This window comes from Pteropus vampyrus, unplaced genomic scaffold, assembly GCF_000151845.1.
Source record: "Pteropus vampyrus isolate Shadow unplaced genomic scaffold, Pvam_2.0 Scaffold137, whole genome shotgun sequence".
Classification (NCBI taxonomy): Eukaryota; Metazoa; Chordata; class Mammalia; order Chiroptera; family Pteropodidae; genus Pteropus; species Pteropus vampyrus.
The window spans coordinates 4756627-4759012 of NW_011888918.1; the positions used below are offsets into that span (position 1 = coordinate 4756627).

Sequence of the window (2386 nt, forward strand, 5' to 3'; positions counted from 1 at the left end):
AGTGGGACTCAAGCTCAGGCCTTCAGATTCACCACCCAGTGACTCTGCTCTACTGAGCCACTTCTCAGAGGAGCCCCAGGCACTTGAATGGGACCAGGTGGAGGTGAGGAAGGGTGGAAGAGATAGTATAAGGAATTATATGGGGTAAGGTGTAGAATGCAGTCTGGGGGGTCAGGGTAGTGATCTGGGGAGCCAGGGGAAGAGAAAATGAAGAGGCCTCTTTGACCCTAGCTGCTTGTACCATCTTTAGGATTTTGAAACACATTATTCCCATGTCCTCTTCATTCTGGAATAAGAAAAGGAAAGGTATAAATCTGAAACCAACGCTAAGTCCCCCAGTTCGAGGCCTCTCTTGGCTCACTGCTCAGGTTTTAGAGGCCAAAGCCCTTCCCATGTGCCCTTCTGTTCCCAACCGTGCCCTCCTCTTGCTCCCTCCCCTGAAGACTGCCCCCCATTGGTCTCCCTTCTGCTTGGTCCCTGCTCACTGAAGAGTCGGACTGACTGAGCTTGATGATGTAGTTGATGATGATGTCCCCCTGGGGCAGGGCAAAGTAGTTATGTTGGCCCAGCATCTCAATGAAGTTCAGGAGGGGCTTCCGCACCTGTGGGTTCACAGATCATCACATGTATAGACAGGAAGGCATGTTCCAAGTGAGGACAGAGAGGGCCAGAACAGGTGAGGGGCTCAGATCTCCTGACTCCAAGCTCAGTGTGACTCTTCAGTGGGCTCTGGATGATAACAGACTACTAGCTGCTGAAACTGACCAAGTCTGTACTCCACCCTGAAATTCTAAACCACTTCGGCTCCTACCATCCTCCTGGAGAACTGTAAGCACTTGTCTTGCTCCCACCTTATTTCCCTAGGGATATGAAAATTGGCAAGAGTGTTGGGTAGAGCGAGAATCTGAGTCCAGGAAAGGTCTCATGTTCTTACCTTCCTAGGGAAAGTCAGGAACAAATCCCACAAGTCCTAAAGACCCAGCCCTCAAGATCCTAGGCTACCTATTAACCTGAAGATTTAGGACTTTGTTTTTAGGGATGATGCAGTTATTATTGCACATTTGGCACCCCAAATCACTGCTCCCCTGTTCTGCATGATCCAGAGCTGGAAGCAGTCTCTGCTGTCTCCAACCCTGGCTGCAGAGCTTGTTAAAAATGTGGCTTCTCAATCCCATGCCAGATGGGATGTTTGAGGGCTGCCTTCCCCCAGCAAACCAAGAATTCTCAGGAGGCAGAATTAGTATCTTTTAGAGCTCCATATCCCCACTGGGCACATCACAATGCTACCCACAGAAAAGGTTCAGAAAACAGGAAAGAACCATCTGTTCACTTCTCAAACCCTTCTCAGGTTTTAAAAAGCCCAAGCGTAAGCCACGGGCAGCAGTCGGAGGCCAGAATTGGCTTGGCAAGGGTGCCTTACTTTTCTCCTCATCCTCCCTAATTTTCTCCTCTCCATTTTACAGGACCTCAAGGTCTCAAGAAAGCAATTGCCTGCCCTCCCAGCCCGAACATTCTGCCTTTCTGCTCACTGGTTTGAAGTCCTCCTGAATCACGTTGATGATTGAATGCATCACCTCGCTCTGCAGTTTTTCTGTCTGAGGCACTACAGAAAAGACAAACATGCAGCAGGGGGTCAGTTTCCTCCCTCCTTCTCTGTTGTTTTGGTGGTATAAGAAGACAGACTGATGGGAAGAATTCTAAGTGCAGTACTGGTCTTCAAAGTCCAGGTGGAATCCCAGAGGTTATTTCCACCATCCCTCTGCTTCAAACTAGTCTGAAGAATGACCTAAAACAGTATTTTCATCAAGCTGGCACCTGAGCCTCAGCCCTTGTCTTCCATGACTGCCTACACAAATTCCCGGCCAGCTGAGCTGTTGTTCTCACCTTCTGCACATCTCAACCTTTAGAATTGTGACCACTGCTCTTCTTCAGTGTGAATTCCCTCTCCTAAATCAGACCCTTCTTCCCTGCTCTCAGTACATGTCCTACACAGAGCCTATCCTATCCCTCTTGACTATGCCTTCTCTGCACTCCTGTTTGCACATTGCCATGCTCACATTTAAACAACTCATCACATATTATCTTGCATCGTTTCACTATGTAAATGGCCTCATCTTCCCTACTGGATAGTGAGTTCCTTGAGACCAGGGACTATGTCTTATTTATGCGTGCATTTTTTGTACCAGGCACTGTGCCAGGCACACAGTGAAGGTGTGACAAACAGTTGATTGGAGTGGAAGCCTATACTCTGAAATAATAATCATACACTAGACCACGATAAAACTGACTGCATAGTGGGTACTGGTCTAAGGCGCTCACTTATGTTTTCTCATTTAATTCTCACTAAAAATGCCTAAAGGTAGATATTAATGTTACCTGTTTTTCA

The 2386-nt window shown here is 47.7% G+C and overlaps 1 protein-coding gene across 1 annotated transcript in view; it reads right to left on the reverse strand.

The window, feature by feature from the left end:
- Positions 1-64: 64 nt before the first annotated feature.
- The window catches only part of LOC111744550, an 18421-nt gene continuing 16099 nt past the window's right edge, over positions 65-2386 (reverse strand). The window contains exons 12-14 of the mRNA XM_023535197.1: positions 1530-1603; positions 486-602; positions 65-286 (exon numbers count right to left, since the gene is read on the reverse strand). Of these exons, the coding sequence (XP_023390965.1) occupies positions 65-286; positions 486-602; positions 1530-1603 (413 nt within the window). The remainder of the gene's footprint in view (positions 287-485; positions 603-1529; positions 1604-2386) is intronic.